A 14,720-nucleotide genomic window follows, 5' to 3' on the forward strand; every position below is an offset into this window, starting at 1 on the left:
GGATGACTTTCGATGCAAACTAGAGCGAAACAAGATGGATTAGACCTTGTTCAGAAAAATGAACAATGTTATAATTTAATTCTCTTTTTTGCATACCTTCTCGTGTACACAAAGTCTATGTGGCATCTTTCCTCGAAGTCACACAGGTTTGCAGTAAAAACACCTTGAGCTTGAGATGGTTTTAAAAAATTAGATTACCGCATTATTTTTCGTCCTCGTGTGAGAATTAGCCGCAGTGAGGTGAGGCACCAAAGACTGTGAAGAGGTTCATCGCGATTTATTTCCTAGCGTTCAACACTGCTCTATGGATGAGAGGAATAAACATCGAATGCTAGCAACTGTAAGAACTCTTTAGGAATGGTGTAAACATTTAACACCTTACAGTGCTTTCGTTTGGTAAATAGGAACTGTGTATAACCTGAAATTTGAAACTTGAAATCTCACCGAGTCCACTCTTTCTTTTCCCCAGATTCTTCCGAACCTTTGTACTTACTTACTAGAACTTGGAATTTGCAAGTTTCAAGTTAGCTTCAATCACAAAAAAGTCGTACTCCCTCAAAAGCTCTCTGTAGCTAATCTTGCAACTCTCCGAATATCAGTTTCTAGTACTCAGGTCGTTTTTGAACCACTATTCTAATTTTGTAAAAGTTTTCGGCATTTTTGTTCAATCTCAGTCTAGAACTTCAGCGAAAGTTTTATTTTTTATTTTATTTAATTTATTATTTTTTTAAGGAATTTTTTAAGCAAAAACGAAAGGAGACCGATTTTCTATCAAATCTAGAATTTTAGAGGCATTTCTGCTAGATCGGCGATGAGTAGCGGGGCTGTTTTTTGAAGCTACCGACCTTTGATGTTAAACGAGATAACGAGCTTCTTTTCGAAGGTAGTCCTACTTTGTTTACCAGTGGATAAACAGAACAAGAACCCTAATTATTCTCGAATTTTTCTATACTGGCATTTTTAGTCGTTGACCTTTCGGGTCAGTAATCGCATCTAAGGAATAGCTACTTATTTATTAATACGTATACATTCATCGGTGCCCCTGTAAGATGGCTAACTTCTTCTGATCATAAGCGTAGTGTTTCGGGAGTAAGCCTGTATGTTCCAGCTCGATTAGCCACTTGCGAGATCCGCTTCTCAACGTGTTTAGCGGCGACAGCATCAGCAAAGGAGCTGCTGCTACTGCAGCTGTGGCTTGCACATGGCGATCGGCTGCGCTGGGCGAGAGAACAAGCCGAAGCCCGTGTACGGCGGCTGCTGCGGCGACGGCGACGGCGACGGCGACGGTCCCTCCGTGTACCCGTATCAGCAATTAGCCAACGAGGACGACGATCTCGCTCGTCGTTCTCGTTCTCTGCATCCATGCGTCTCTTTCCTAGGACTGTCACTCGGCCATCGAATACAAGCTGCTTACATAATCATTGTAGATTCGTGTTCCATACGCTAACGCTGCTACAATGCGCGCTTAGTGTGTTCCGTGTCGGTGATACGGACACAAGGATGCGCGATTGCTGTAGAACAATTATAAATTGCCATCTAGATGTACGAATAAATTTTCAAAAACTAGTAGATGCACATTTTTCACCTAATGAACTTGTTTCGGAACCTGGAGCTTTCAGTACATCTCTGCAGAAGGCCACTCCACATTTCATTGATTTAACTAATAATCTATTCGATTAATAATGTCCTGAAGCGACATTTCGTAACAGTGTCGTAACTGCTGTGCTAACAGCACTAACATTATACTTGTGTTATGGGTGCTTGTAGTTACACAAAGTTTTTCTTTTATTTGGTGTCTTTTATGCCGATTCTTTGCTAATTCTGCACATCCACTTCTTACTTTCTCCAACTAAATGAATAAAAATCAATTTGGTATAGAATAGTCAGTCTCAAATGTCCTTCTGCAGTCACGGATACCACTTTTTCCGACACCTAACAGATGATCAGATGTGAGGCCAGATTACCTACGGGTATCTGGAAGTGTATAGAAGATTTTTACATTGTGCATTGTACTATCATTCATTATATTTCTATTTATTTTATTATTAGTACTGCTACCTTCGGAAAACTTTTGCAGTACTTTTCGCGTTGTTATTCTCATGTAGATGTAGGCGCTGTAACCAGTTGCATACATTTTCTGCAATTGCGGAAGGAACAACATTTACAATTTTGTTGACAAAAAGATGTACTCTTTTTACAATCAGAACATTAATTAAGAAATTTTTATCTGTAGTGGTTCCCAGATTCTCCGAAGATCTTAGCTGATTTACATTCTTGTTTATTTATTCATCTTCACAATCTTACTCCAGTTTTGAAGTTTCCCGTTCTTTGTGAGTCTATCCTTTGCTTCCCTGTTAGTCCAAAGACAAACAGCAACTTTATTACTGTAACAGCGTTCCTTTATCTGCCGTGTACATTAAGAATTTCTAAAATGGTAATGTTATCGTTAACACGAATTGTCCTTAACAGTAAAATATCACAAGTTTTTAGCACTCTATGAAATACTTCAACGTTTATACTTGAGAAATCGATCCTCGAAGATGCCAAGTATAATCGGTAATGTGTGAAGTGCTTCTCCTTCTACCATTCCTTCTGTTCGGTTAATTTCCGTTCAAGACCTCTTACAGTCACATTCGTTGCTTTTGCAGTCTTTTCTTTCTTGCACCGATGCATCGTAGTGGTGGTGGGTCTGATCGTCTTTGTCACGACTCCTTGGGCGCCTTTTGTGCATGGGTGGTGGCTGCACGTCGAATTCCTCCTCGCATCCCTCAACTACAGAAGTATTCGTTCGGTTGTGCTTTAGAAGGTCAGTCAGCCTCATCATAGCGCAGAACCTTAACCACTGGATGCACTTCACCATGGTTTGGCCACTGTCAGGCGTTTAGATGGGAGAATGCTAACATAATTTAATAATATCATAACGGCTGGGAAAAGGGCTTTCTTCTTTATTAGAAATGGGTAAATCACATCGATTATTGGCGAATTACTGAAATACAGTAAGTTAAAGAAGGTGATTTTTCGTTCAGAGTGATAAATGTTCTTCCAATCCACTGCCTGTACTCTGGCAACTCTTTTTTCCGAACATCTAACTGTTCTTGAGAAGGTTGTTCCAATCTTTTTCCGAAGCACAAGTAAGATTAGTTAGTTTAACACAATTAAGTGTTATTGATAATATCAACAAGTAGTGCTGGTAAGTATACAAAAAAACCTTTCGTTAAGATTGCACTTGTAAGTCAACTACAGTTAGTTCATCTTCTATTAAGGACTATGTATGTTTGGGTAAGAATCAATCATTTTTGCTCCGTTTTCCACAAAATCACTCATTTATCTACACACATTTAACTTTTGCAACCAAGTTATTTTAATTTATCAAACTTTTCAAATGTATTTTTAAAACATGTGGTCCTAAATTTTGCAAATTTTCTTCGCAAATTCAGTTCATTTTCACAGTTTACTATTTATTAGAAAAGCGATAGTAGCTCTGAGGCAAACCACGGCTTGTGTTCGTTATAGTTCCATTTTTTGGGGCTTAAACGGATAATCTCCTTGATTTACGCATACGAGTACAGTCAATTCCTCTTCACTTGCATTTCCATTAAGCAATCATGCATACGTAGTCATATTTTTGACTTTCGCAGGAATTTTTCGAATCTCATTTTGTGACTGCGTTATAGTTTGGAAAAAAATCGCGTCTATATCGTTTGGCAATTAAAAAAAAATAATCGGTTCAAAAAGATGGCCGTTTTCCCGTAATCAGCGCTATCTTCTGGCGTTTTCTCTTTATGTTTCTATATGAGTTGGTCTTTCTGTCACATAGCCGAACTTGCTCACAAAGTAATAATCGGATCTATCGGATTCGAAAAGCTCTGTGGACATCCGTGTCTCTACCCTGGTCAGCGAATGCACCGTGGCCCCGCCCACTTCTGCTATCACCTTTCGGGTGATAGGCGAACGGGCGGTGGCTACTAAAACTAGTAACGGCGCAGTGCTGGTTGGGGATAAGTGTTCAAAATGCGAAGTCACCTTGGCGCAGCTGACTGACTTTTCATTTGCTCGCTCGCAACATGCATGGAACGGCCTTCGTCGCCATCATGTAGCATTGACCGGCCTTGTGTCAACCCACGTGAAAACCGGAAAACACGGCCAACTGGCCGAGTTTTTCGGGTATCTACAGGTTGTCAACATCTTCTCACTTACTTCCTTACTTCGTTCATCACTATTTGTCGTCAACATTTGTCCTTGCTACCGTAGTCAAGTGCGCGTTTTCTTCAGCGTTCATGCATTCTTTCCGGCCCGTAGTCTCTTCTCTCAATTCTCTGCACCATCTAAAAGTGCAGTGCACTATTGCGGTTGTACGGTAGTTGCTTCATTTCCTGCGATCTCCTGCACTGGTGAAAGTTTTCACATTTTGAGCAGACGTTGTTTGTGTCTCTCTTTTTTGTGTCATCTCTTCGCGTTGTATATTTTCTTCCTGATGACCGCCGCTCAATGACCGTGCGGTCCGGTTTTCGAGTGTTTTCGTAACAGTTGACCCTTTTTTTCCAGTGGGCACTGCACAATTTACAACAGTCGTTTCAATGTGTTCTTGCAAAGTAGGCCAATATCTGTGTATTTGTTCTGCACGGTCATATGGCCAGATCAGTGTTAATGGAACGCTGATTAGCTACATATGTAGCAGTTGTCCTGTTTGTTCCGAATAGAAAGCGAAACCGTTAGACGAAAAGATAGAATTTTTGTGTTTTTCGGGGTGGTACCACGTCTTTTGGCGGTGCATGGCTCATCTAATAAAATTTTTTATTTTCCTGGTGGCCTTACATTCTGCTTTTCTTCTTTATTTGTGTAAAATCTTTCTTCTTGTAACTGCAATCTTGAGAGAAAAACGAAGAGAATCGCAGTAAAACTCGAAGACGTAGGAGGAGGAAATTTCAAAAGAGTGCGTGCATGGTTGAATTTTGATATTCTTTTTTGTTTCGCTTAACTAGCGCGTTGTTTTATAATTATTTTGCAATTTCGCCTGTTTATCTATTAGAGGTTTTTTGAATGTGGTTTATCTATCTGAAGGTGATTTCACCTCTCAGAGTGAACCAGTCAAGTACCTCACTTAAAGAATGGAGAGAATAAAATTTTCATAAAAGGCCACTTTAATTTTTTAGAAGTTACTTTAATTTTTAAAACATAACTTTTCAAAATCTTCAGTTTTGCTGCATACAGTCATATGAAATGTGCTATCGCCCTTCTGCTTCACCTAACCGCTTCACACTTCTTTACCTCATCAATTACTATTTTTATAGATTTCCTGCATATTTTCACACCAATCCGTCCTTGAAACTCTTCGGTCACTCCGCTCCGATTTTTTATGCGCAGTCACCTCGAGTTTCGTCATCTGAACTCGCTTCTGCAAATATTTTTCTGTCAGTGAAACAGGATGAGTAAGCAAAAACTAAGCAGAAGCTTATGAAATCAACCCTGCCCTATTTGTTTACCTTGATAATTTTTAAAAGTTTCTTTCATCTTCAGTCGCCGTTTTCATTTCTGAAATGTTGCTGCGAAGAATTGCGTTTAAATACATACTTCAGATGAACTTGTACTTCAGCACTACAATTTTTGAGTATATACGTACGCTTTTGACTCACTCAGCGTAGAAGAGTTGCAGTACGCTGTTATGTACATAAACTTATCAATTGCACATACTAGCAACCATTGTGTTGATACTTATCAGTGGCTAAGTAAAACTATATGATGTTTGGACGGTTTCTGCTCACTTATGCCTTAGATGCGGTCGAAATTGGGCTCACAACCTATAATCAACACCAATTTGAAAAATCAACGATAGAAGGGTGGTGAAATGCTGGAAATACTAATAGATCTGATCTCACACTTTTCCATAAGACTCTTTGGCTAGCGAGAACGCGGATCTTTGCTTTCTTTCGATTGACCCCTTTGGTTCAATTGCTCTGCCGAGGTTGTACAACGTCTCGACTACTAAAATCGCGACTTTTTGTCCTACCCAACACAGATCCTATTTTGACTCTTGACCATTGTCACGCGTTAGACAACCCGGGAGGGCGAACGTCGGTGTCCGTCCATTTGCTAGTTAAAAGATGTTTGTTTGAGCAGTTTGTCTAAAATTCCTCTACCATACAAAAGCTGACAGTCAGTCAGTCGGACTGCACTGTTCAAATAAACAAGCGCGAGCGTTGTTTTGTGTACAACGTTGAGCGCACGCGTCGTCGTCCACCATCCACCACAACTGCGGCGTCCATCGAGAGCCGTACCAGCACCACAACGTCGGCTCAGCCGACGTTGGGACTGTCTCAGCTGGGAGACATTGTCATCGCCTGCTTGGATGAGTCAGTTGAAACGAAGGGAGAGGTGGCCACAGAGAAAAACAAGAATTACCCATTCTGTTTTACTTCCTCTACGAGATCCAGGTCGTCCGAAAGAAGATCAAAGAGATTCAAGACTATATCGTTTTGGTCTCGTGCTTCACCTTAGACCTGCCCATAACCTCCTCTTTCATCGTGGTATAGGAACTTCAATGTGTGCTACTTGAATGGGGGAGTTTCTCAAAGAGTATTGAAAAGTCAGACGAGGGATTGCTAATTCTAATCCCTCGTCCTAATAGCTGAGCTGATAGTTTTTGCGTCCTCTTGGAAAAAACAAGTGCTTTAGAAATTATTGTGCTGTATTTTTGCAAGTGGGCAAATTTCTTTGTTCATCGAACGTCCTGCTTTTCACGATGAACATTCGCTCGATAATTTCTTACCTGTCGTTCTGGTAGTCGGTAGTTCATTTGACTGATGTTGATTAATTAGCAGTACATTTTCTAATTCAACGAATTTCAATATTTATTTTTCTGAGAATCCATTACAGCCATCTAATTGGAATATTCCAAAAGATTCCACGTCGTAGTAACCCGCTACAAATCTCAGAATGTAAAATGGATGTAAAATCTTAGAAAATTGCTCTAGAAGGCTAACTCCTTGGTTTTGTGGCTTACATTGAGCCTATAATGAATCCTTAAGCAGATGGATGATTTTCTGCTTCAGTCGCGCCACGGTATAATGCAGATGAGTTTCGCCTTTCCTGTCCAGATCAATGCTGATGCTATTCAGAGCAAAATTTGCTCTTGGAACAAACTATGTCTGTATGAAGTCCCTAACAACACGACAGCTCACTTTCTACATATGCAGTCATCTCAGAAGCTGATGGTGTCGCCTTAACCTTCATGGCGCTGAATTACAAGCCCTTGAAGATGGCTACTTTTGGCCTCAACAGTTCGTTTGCGAGAGTGTGTGTGTAACTTCTTCATTTTGTTTATTTTTCATTAGCAGTTAAATGATATATTATGCTGTTGATTTTTTGTAGAGTTTTACTTTTTCAATCGAAATCTAAATTTAGAGAACCCTAAAAAGCCAGTTCGCTGTTTCAAACATAAAAATCTATTAATTTCTTCAATCTTCAAGTGCATATGGCAACAATGATATTGTAATGGAATTGCAATTCTTTCAAAGAAATAGAAAATCAGAGCTTGAAATCTAATTTCCGTGCAGGCTCAATTTTGATGTTCATTATTATAGTGAAAACTACTTTTTACCATTTAGCTTATATACTATCTATTTGTATTTCGTTTACGTTTATACTTCATTGCTTGGCCTACAGTAGGAAGTCGGAACCTGCTAGTTTTTGAAACAGATCCACCTTCCCTCTAATCGGAATATTGAAAAACACCTCCTATTCTAGAGTGTAATCTTATTGATCTGTAAAGCTAGACTTTCTAGGAAGCAATTCCGTTCAGAAAAAAAATACTGGAAGCCTGGTTGTGAACTTTGTGGAAGGCTGTTCTCTGCTCTTCTTGTTGGGGTATTTCCTTACTCCTCCCCTTTGTCTAGACCGCCCTCCAGTTCACGGATGACGTTAGCACGAAACACACTTCCATCCTGACTTGATTCACGACAACATTTCCCTACCGTAATCACTTCCGTCGTTTGTTGAGCATTTGACTCAGCGCAGCAGTCATCCATGCGGTCTTTTGTTCCACATAACACGAAGTGGGCGTGTTCTGCTGTGTCTTCTCTGTGAACTGCGCAAGACCATATAGTCACTTAAGCACTCAAGGATTCACTAACCTCGTTGATTCTTTTCCCGTGAGGTGCTTGTGGGGTTAAGTCGTTCTCAACCATGCAACTAAGTAGGTTGCAACGATTCGTTTTTGTTGGATTTTGTTCAGCTTGAACTCTCAGGTTCGGCTTGATTTACGCGAAATGTTACTTCGGAGTAATGAATTACTGTATCATGCATCACTTCACTGCAAATCCCATTCCTCTTCTCCTCCATATCGTTTGGACCAAACAAGAATTTTGCAACGAAGCCTGATCGTGGCTGATCAAGAGATTCGGAGATTTTTTCTTTTCCGTGTAGGAAATGCAGGAACCAGCCACTCCTACAGGAGTACACAGTAGGTGTGGACATCTCAAAAAGTTGTTGACTTTGCTGGATTCAGACTCGCCTAGTTGAAAATGACTCAGTATCCACTTTTTTCAGCTCCGAAAGCTGCAGGCTCAGTGAATTTCCTTGTTTGGCTTCTAAAAGTTTCCTACGCGCTTTCCTATGAACAAATTCACCTTCTGCCAGTGTTTTACTTCTGGTACATGACAAAGACCATGCCTTCAGGACTCCTAATCCATTTTTGGCCGGAGATTCTTAATTGCTGCTGTTATATGTTTAGATGATCACTGTTTCAATTGTTGCTCTATCGCCAACAAAATAATGATGTGAAAGATTACTTAAAGGCCAAGTACTCCATTCAGAGCCTGTGGGAAAGGTTGTTTAATCGAACCAGAGTATCTTCTATTACTTTTTAAACTATTTATATTAATATCCATTCACAGTCAGCGCCGAATGAGTTCGAGCGCATGCACGAGGCGCGTTGCAGCACTTGGCGAGAAGGGGAGCGGAGGAGGCATCTTCGTCACCCAGTTCATTTGGGCCCAACCATACATTCATGTGTGTATAGACAACTTTTTTTTCAAAACAACAATGTCGTTCCTCGGATAATTCTTTTGTTTTCTAAGTACTTTTTTTAAGTTTTAACAGTTCAGAATCGATTTTTATGTTCGAATGTGAATTATTTCAAATAATCTAGAGGTTATATCAGAGGACAGAACCAATGCTAACCAACTACGCTTTAAACGTCGATAGAATTCATTGTTAGTGCCAGACTGCATATTACAGTTCGTTCGCATTTTTGCAGATAGTTGACGCCGATTTTTAGGCGATCTGAATGTTTCGAAACTGCCTCGTGTCTATTTGTACAAGTCGAAACGATTAAAAGCAAAAAAGAGTTTTCCTCATGCACCGACAAAGTGAAACAGTTCACTTGAAAACCCGCAGTATTTAAGCCTTCTCCCATGTTTTTGTTCGTCGGTAGCACTCGTACTTTCGTGTTTCTTATAGATCCTACTCTTGCTGTTCAAAACTCTTCAAGACCTTCTACTTGTTGCACATCATCAGCAGATGATTTTTAGCAATGCTCCAATTGTAGCCCCACATTTGCTACCTGCTTCTGACCCTGAAACAATGTCAAGGTGCAGAGTTGATGGCTTTGGATTATGGTTGAAAGTAAAAAGGGATGTTTTTTAAATTCACTATTTTAACTGGCCGTAGACGCTAGGCAGTTTTATCAATACTGTAAAAATAAGTGTTGTAGTTGAAATCCAAGAACGAATATGGACGATTTCTCTTTTGGTAGACAACTTTGGGCTCCAAAATGTTACAGCCACAGACATATAATTAAACTCACATCTAATCCATAAAAAACCTTACAGAGGTGGACCACCCTACGGGTCACTTTAACAATCCCTTTGGTGGCATGTTAGGTAGAATGTGCTTTAGGAACGTTTATTTCACTGTCTATCTTATATTACACATACTGTATAAGCCAACTGCTCACCTATTTCAGACTTAGCTGACATATCAGGGAAAATGAAGAGATGATCCGGGAAATGAGGATGGACCCTTGTGTAGAGGGGTCGGCCCACCGTGCACTTGGAGGGTTTACTGGAATCTTTCTTCGAAAGTTTTTTGACTGGACTCCCATAAAACTTTCTTATGCCAAAAGTCATCCGTTTTTAGCTCAAAAGAAGCTGCACTTCATGTAGACCTAACAAAAATATCTGTTTTTTACTGAGAAAACAAATTTTCAAATAGGAAATCCGAAATCTAAATTTGCCTGTGGTGAGAACTATTTCATCAACTTTTGTTTCATTCATCGTCATCCCTTGCCCTTTCTTGTCTATTAAGTAAGCTATCACTTTACCATAAGTTTTTTTCTAGTTCCCGGATGTAGTTGGTACATACTACAATTACTTACGCTAATCAGTTAGTTTCCATAGGAAGAGCGACCCGACTGGATGGGGTTCTCCTGTACTAACCGGGACAATGCCTATAGTGTTACTCTATTGTTTCGGTGCGGACTGGCGCTAGTCATTTCGAGAATAGAAGCAGCTGAGGTGTGACCATCGAAAGTGAGACTCGTTCGGGCAGCCCCTAACTCGCAAGGCCTCGGTCCCACCGAACCACTGGCACCGCTGCCGAAGGGATGTGGCGACCGACGGTTATCGTTCTGCATGTGCACAGCGTGCTTTTTTCCTTCGCAACATCGGTACATGCGGTAGCAGAACAAAGGCTTTACTTGCCTCTTATTTATTTGAATGTATTCACTACCATGTAAACTGTTTGAATGTGTTTCGAAATTATTCTTCCGTTTTCCCTCATAAGTTTGTTCAAACAATTCCTTTTTACTTTTTTCTTCATTTTTCACCGGAAGTCAACAGAATAGTCTATATTTCAGTTATTAACAATGCTGTTTCATACAGGAACTTCTTTTCAAAGTTTTCTTCAAGCAAAATTTATAATTCATCTATTTCCGACCGGTTCACTCGTTCGTGATTCTGCAGCCCGATTACGCAACGTTTTAGATCAAGCTCGGTACCCTAATGTTTAATGGTGAAAATGTTTCAGAAACATTTTGTTTTTTGTTATATTTTGGAAAAAAAAACATAATGTTTTAGAAAATAACAACATGAAAGATAACTACGAGGAATATATGCTGTCATTTCCCAAGATACCAAAAAGTCTTCCTGGATTATATGTATGGGTGGTGTATAAAGTGCAGATAAATTCAGTGTTGCTGTAAATATCGCGGACAGAAAACAGAATCAACACATTTCTAGCTCACTGGAAAGTGACTCATTCGAGCCTTGCGTGATTCATCCGCAGCGTCCTTAGTGCCATTTTTTCGGCATTAACACCATCTGTTAATCATGCTCACTTATTAAACGCCAGAAATGTTGGCAAGGAGCGGCTACTGTAGTTTATTTTTATGCTCTTGCCACTGTAGGCGGCGCGGTTAGCTTAGAAGTCCCGAACATTCACACACTCTGAAGCTTTCGTGCGAGCTAAAGGTAGTCATTTTGGTTTTTTCTTCCTCCTTCTCAATAGATGCGGCGAATTCCCTGTCCACATTTTTGAGGCATTTTCTTGAGATGAGATCCTATGCTTTCCAGTACCGTAACTGACGACATCCTCCACTGTTGGTGTTGGACTAAATGTTATGTGCAATGAGATTGCACTTGGTATTTTATGCACTGTCTGGGTACAGGCGAAACGATCCACTCTTTCAGTTTTAGCCTCTATCCTTCTTCTCAGAGACCTTTTTCTGGCAATTTGGCAACTATGGGCGAGTTTTACCTTTTGGATAGGTCGGATGAGGATTATTGAGTGGTAGCTTTGTAATATGGGATATCCGATATAATAGATCTGTGCTGACTGAAGCAAGATTCTCAGCATTGACCTAGAAATCGAAACCAAGTTTTCTTCGGAACGTCAGATACCTTTTAAAGAACGTTTGCCTTTGTCTTTTCAACTATTCAGAGACGTTTGATACTCGTTCAGTCCAGGCCAGTCCTTTTCATTGGTGTTTTTTTCAATTTCTACTTGTTTTTCTAATTTCCGGAAAATCAATAGCTAATTTTTAGACGTCATTTTCTCTTCGAGTTATCTAGGTCAATAGGGGTTCCCAAGCCCTATTGAAAGCTGTCAGTCTAGGATCAATCCACTCATTTATTAAAAAAAATGAAGACAAACCCTTCTCAACCACTGGAGTTTTTCACCGTTGGCGTTGGCTTATCCGACTTCGTCATCTTCACAATAAAGTCCTCCTGTATGGTTTTTTTCCAGCTTTGTGTGGTCGTGTTTGCGCTTAAAAACCGGGCATCGAGCACTCTTATTTCGATAGAAGTCTTCCAGTAGCAGCAGGCTCCAAGCAAATAAGCTAGTTTCAGAGCATGGCCTGACAACTTTTTCTACGGATAGAAGCAATTTTTTTCTGCTCGGTTTTATATACGTTGATTGGTTGCCGGCTACGAAATGACTCTGGACATTGAGGTGGAACCCTAAGAGAGTTAAAGTATTTCCAGAGCTTGGAGAAACTCTTATAGCTTTGAAATCATGATAAAGGGTCTTACTAAGACTATAATTAGTGACTATAACTATAATGACTGAAATTACTGGGACTAAGATGTGCAACTGTTATATGTAGAACAATTGTGAAAAATAATAAATCTATTTTTTAATATATACTTTTCTATATATTGAAAAGTAGATTAATTTTCTCGAAATCTCAGGAAAGTGCTGTCACAAAGTTTTGAATCCGCGTAACCTGTCTTTGATCCTCACTGAATAAATAGGAAGAAAAGTTACCACTTGCGTTGCCGCTTGCTGTTTTTCAAAGTAAAACAAAGGATCTGGATCATTGAAATTAGATGAAAATGCCTCTATTTTGATAATTTTCATTGTAATCATAGAAGAATCAAAAAGACTGAAATGTGGATGTCTTGCTCGGCAATTCATCCATTGCTGTTCCTGAATTTTGTTATTTATTACAAATATGCTCACAGCAAATCTCATACACTTACGTCATGTATATGGCTAATTTTGTCTCGTGTCTTCTTAAATATTCTTCCTAATAGAAAATTTTGGTTTCTAAAGACCTCAATGAATCATCATTTTTTGGAAAGGATGGTTATTGTGTGTAACTGATCCTTCTTTTGCCTTTTTTGTGTTCATCGGGGGGCCTAAACTAATCCTTTCAAAATAACTTTGCACTGCATAATTTTTGGCAGAAAAGAATTCTGTTAAACTGCATCAGTTACAGAACAAGAAGTGTTCTAAATTCTCGAAAATCTTAATTCGAATTCTTTTCTTCTAGTTTATTGTACCAAAAGAATGCCCATTTCGAAACTGTACTCTTTATGATTCTACTGGTAAATAAGAACCTATCTACTGGTCACTAAATCAGAAGGTTCGCTTTTAAACGGAGTGTTAGCAATTCTAATTCTTTATAATCCAAATTTACTTCTTCTTAATTTAGGCGGTTTAGCTGATTCTGAGTTGTGTTGTTTGTGGTTCTTAGTTGTCTCGCATTAAGTCATATTTAGGTACCGAGGTCTTATTCTTAGGCAAATCACTCGGTAAAGCCTCAGGAAGTAGGTTTTGTATGCTCTCTTGCTGTACCGCTTGGGTGCAGATATTTTAGTTCATTTGTAGATCACATAGACTCGTTCCACTGATCAAATACAATCAGTTAACCATTGTGAGCAATCGCCGTTTTTATCACGCTGATTGTATATGTATGTGAATAGTTAAATGGGACATTGGTCAGAGTTGACACAGTTTGCATCAAACTTCTCGTACAGGTATCTCTCCGTTCATGTTCGTTGGCGTGTTTATGTCGCTGGATGTTTGTCTATACGGTAACATGTGCAATTAAGGTCATTCTTACCACATAGCCGCAATGGAATGTTTTCGCAATTTCACAGTTTCCGTGAAATCGCTACCGCGATTCCGTGATCTTCTTAGCTGCACAGCATTGAGAGCTGTGCTCTGCACATGCCGCGACCATGGTGAATTTAAGGACGCCGAGGATAGAGATATCAGTAGGGAATGCAGTTGCAGAGAACAAGGAATTGTCTCTATGTTCTCATAAAGTTTGCTTTCTTAGGTGGTGCGTCTTGCTGCGTGTGAAGTAAATGAATGACTGAATGACCATCCTTCGCCTTGTCCTTGTCCTGGCGTTTCAGAGAACATTTATTAGTTAGCGGAAGACTTTTTTCTCCAAAGTTCCAGACATAGCTGCATTCATGTATCAAATTTGGATTGAAAGATCCTTTTTCCATTCCCTCTTTTAGGGGTTGATCTTGGTCCCTAAGGTGACCACATTTCGTAGGAAAGTAATTCCAGAAGGTAGCGCTGACGCAAACGCGTGGTAGACATCTGCGGCTGTGCTGCTATTGTGCTGTAATGTGGTCATACTGTATTCCATTGGCTGTCGCGCACTGAAGAAAGAAGTGGCAACGGATCTGCACCAGTGCTATCTTCCGGTCGATTTAATTTTCTTCCGTACGTAATGGCTATAGAATTAGTCGGACAATTATTTAGTTGGAGAACAGTACCAATTCATTTGATTTCATTCGGCATCCGTTTCTAATTTGGTTTAGACTTGGTAGTTTCTGGTGTTAGATCAATAACAAGATAATTTGAGGAAAAAAGAAGAAGGGAATTTGTTCGATATTTGTCCGCTGGACTATCATTGCTGTATAAACCTCATACTTACTGCTTCTATAAGCTGTTTGTCCTACCTCGTTTTTATACGTCGAGAA

General features: G+C 39.7%; 1 protein-coding gene across 1 annotated transcript; it reads right to left on the reverse strand.

Annotated features, from left to right (window-relative positions):
* Window positions 1-1,067: 1,067 nt before the first annotated feature.
* On the reverse strand, window positions 1,068-1,364 carry RB195_014596 (uncharacterized protein; the record flags this gene model as incomplete). The annotated part of the gene is made up of 1 exon (XM_064204934.1): window positions 1,068-1,364. One exon carries the CDS (start codon window positions 1,362-1,364, stop codon window positions 1,068-1,070), a length of 297 nt encoding a protein of 98 aa, XP_064060815.1.
* Window positions 1,365-14,720: the final 13,356 nt, after the last annotated feature.

This window comes from Necator americanus, chromosome V (assembly GCF_031761385.1).
Source record: "Necator americanus strain Aroian chromosome V, whole genome shotgun sequence".
NCBI lineage: Eukaryota > Metazoa > Nematoda > Chromadorea > Rhabditida > Ancylostomatidae > Necator > Necator americanus.